At 35.2% G+C, this 2,826-nt stretch overlaps 1 protein-coding gene across 1 annotated transcript in view; it reads right to left on the bottom strand.

The window, feature by feature from the left end:
* Window positions 1-2,826, bottom strand: part of LOC107681078 (rho GTPase-activating protein 42) — a 27,012-nt gene that overhangs the window by 20,358 nt on the left and 3,828 nt on the right. Inside the window, exon 3 of the mRNA XM_016477222.1 lies at window positions 2,138-2,199. Coding sequence (XP_016332708.1) covers window positions 2,138-2,199 — 62 coding nt within the window. The remainder of the gene's footprint in view (window positions 1-2,137; window positions 2,200-2,826) is intronic.

Raw genomic sequence — 2,826 nt, 5'->3', positions numbered from 1 at the left:
AGGAATGACTCACTGATATGATTTTTATTGTGTAAGGAAGCATTACTCAGGTCTCTCACTGAGAAAGGAAACAACGTTGTGATCTACAAGCTGGAAAAGCAATCATCTGAAGGTACGAGCCAATAACACAAAGTGTCATGAGTGGATGACCTAAGGTTTGACCTCAGTGTTTTTATTAGACATCCAGACACAAGCCCAGAAGAAACAATAGAGATGTTTGTCTTTGTTACAATAGAGGCTGCTGTCTTACAGTCACACCATTACAGCTAATAACTTCAGTTTTGCGTTTACAAGACTTCAGTTTAGATTTGGCCAGAAGTCATTCTGCTCTATACAACAATGACTAATTAAAAATCATAACATATAATGACAAAAAAGTTTGTACAGAGGAAAAAATATTCAAACAGACCACTTAAACATATCTGCATGTACATAAATATAAAATATGGCTGATTGCAGCAATCAGTAGATACAAATATGTACATTACCGTTCAAAAGTTTGTAGTCAGAAGTAAGAAAGTATAAAAGGATGTATTAAATTGATAAAGTAAAAACATTTAGAGACATCACAGTAAAGGCGGCGTTTATCATTTTACAAAAGATTTCTATTTCAAATAAATGTTGCCCAGTTTTCACAAAAATATTAAGCAGCACAAGTGTTAACAACACTGATAATGATAACGAAATGTTTCTGAAGCACCAAATCAGCCTATTAGAATGATTTCTGAAGGATCATGTGACACTAAAGACTAGAGTAATGATGCTGAAAATTCAGCTTTGAAATCACAGGAATAAATTACATTTTAAAATTTATTAAAATAGAAAACAGTTATTTTAAATTGTAACAATATTTCACATTATTATTAAATCAAATAAATTCAGCCTGGCTGAGTATAAGAGACTTGCCAAGAAAATTAGCCCAAACTTTTGAACGGTAGTGTATTCAAACTATATTATCAATAAAAGAAATGTACAGAAAAGTGTCTCATGAATCCCAAACAAAGCTGCATGTTTGTTAACATGTGGGTATAGGGTCATCAGTGAAGCACAGAGGAGCATTGTTTTCCTGGTGAGGTCTTTCGCTGCTGTACTATGACTAATGATCCACCAGCTGCAGCAGTGAATGGCAATAATATTCCTGGCAACACGCTGCCTCATGCATAATGCCCATAAAAGCACCCATTAGCGGCTGCAGCTGATGGCAATGAAGATCCTATGCTGTTGGCATTGATGTTTCCATACACAAAATAATGTTATTTTTAGCAGCATCATATGACCCCTTTAAGAGAAACAGCATGAGTGATATTTCATTATCATCTGCACTTGCTGATCTATGCCGTTTCCCTTACCTCCTCGAAGAGTCATGACCTACAGAAAGCATCTTTCTGTTTCTCATAACACTTAGACCTGACTGTGGAAGCTCATAAAAACTCTCCCTCAAAATAGCGCACACTTATGGTGCTAAACCACTAGGCTAGAAGTGTGCTATAAAACTTTAACTATGTGTGAACAATACCACATAAAAAGAACAATAAAGAGACAACTACTAGAAAGCAAACGATCACTATGTCTACTTCATTTATGAGGTTTGCGGTACTTTTGAAGTAGACCACATCATGTGGTGTGTTTATGGCGAGATTTTAAACCTACATAACTTGAAGGGATAGTCCATTTAAAAACTGATTGATTAATTGAAAGGCAGATTCACTGAAAAGACACTTCCATTTTTTTATGGAATTAATTATTTTGTACAGTAAGGATGCATTAAATTGATCAAAAGTGACAGTAAAGACATTTATAATGTTACAAAAGATTATATTTAAATTCTCCTTTTCAAGTGCAAATTTCCTCAGCACCAAATCAGCATTAGAATGATTTCTGAAGGATCATGTGACACTGAAGACTGCAGTAATGGCTGCTGAAAATTCAGTTTTGCCATAACAGGAATAAATTACATGTTAAAATATATTCAAACAGAAAAGTTATTTTACATTGTAATAAAATTTCACAATATTTATGTTTTACTGCATTTTTGATCAAATACAGCCTTAAGAAGCATAAGAGACGTCTTTCAAATACATAAAAAACCCTTTTTGAATGGTAGTTTTTTAGAAACAAAAGAACCAAAGCAACTTACTAGTCGTCGTCTTTCCTCCTCCACCGTGTTCAGCAGCTGGGAGAATTCCTTCAATGACTGGGCTGTGATAAGAGAGAAAGAATTTCAATCATGAATCATCAGCTCTGGATCTGTAATTACTCTATCAGCACATCTGATTTTGCCCTTTGAACCTTTGGCATAAAGGAAATACAGAAAACCTGCATATAATATTGCACAAAGGGGTAGGGCTGCACGATACATCGAAATGGAATCGAGATCGCTATTCGGCAGAAGCTGCGATTGTCATGCGTATCTTTCAGTGAAGCACTGTTCTGTGATCAGCAGTAAATCTCCATCCAAAGGCCAGAGGGTGCTACGGTGACCGAGAAGTGCTAAACAAATCACAATTCTGAAAACAAAATAACAAATTACAAACGCAAATGCAAGTCTAAAAAACAAAATAACAATTCAGAAACCACAACAACAATTCAGAAAACATTATAACAAGTCAGAAAACACAATGACAAATTCGAAAACAAAATAACAAATCAGAAAACACAATGACAAATCCGAAAACAAATTAACAAGTCAGAAAACACAACGACAAATCAGACAAACCGGAAGAGGTAGGTATAGTTTGAGACAGCGCCATTGGTTTGGGATTACTCACCGCTGAGTGGACGAGACATCTGTCAATCAACTTATACAGGGAAGAACCAGCTGAAGAA

Source organism: Sinocyclocheilus anshuiensis, unplaced genomic scaffold (assembly GCF_001515605.1).
Source record: "Sinocyclocheilus anshuiensis isolate Anshui unplaced genomic scaffold, SAMN03320099.WGS_v1.1 scaffold412, whole genome shotgun sequence".
Lineage (NCBI taxonomy): Eukaryota > Metazoa > Chordata > Actinopteri > Cypriniformes > Cyprinidae > Sinocyclocheilus > Sinocyclocheilus anshuiensis.
This window is presented reverse-complemented; position numbering and strand designations above follow the sequence as displayed.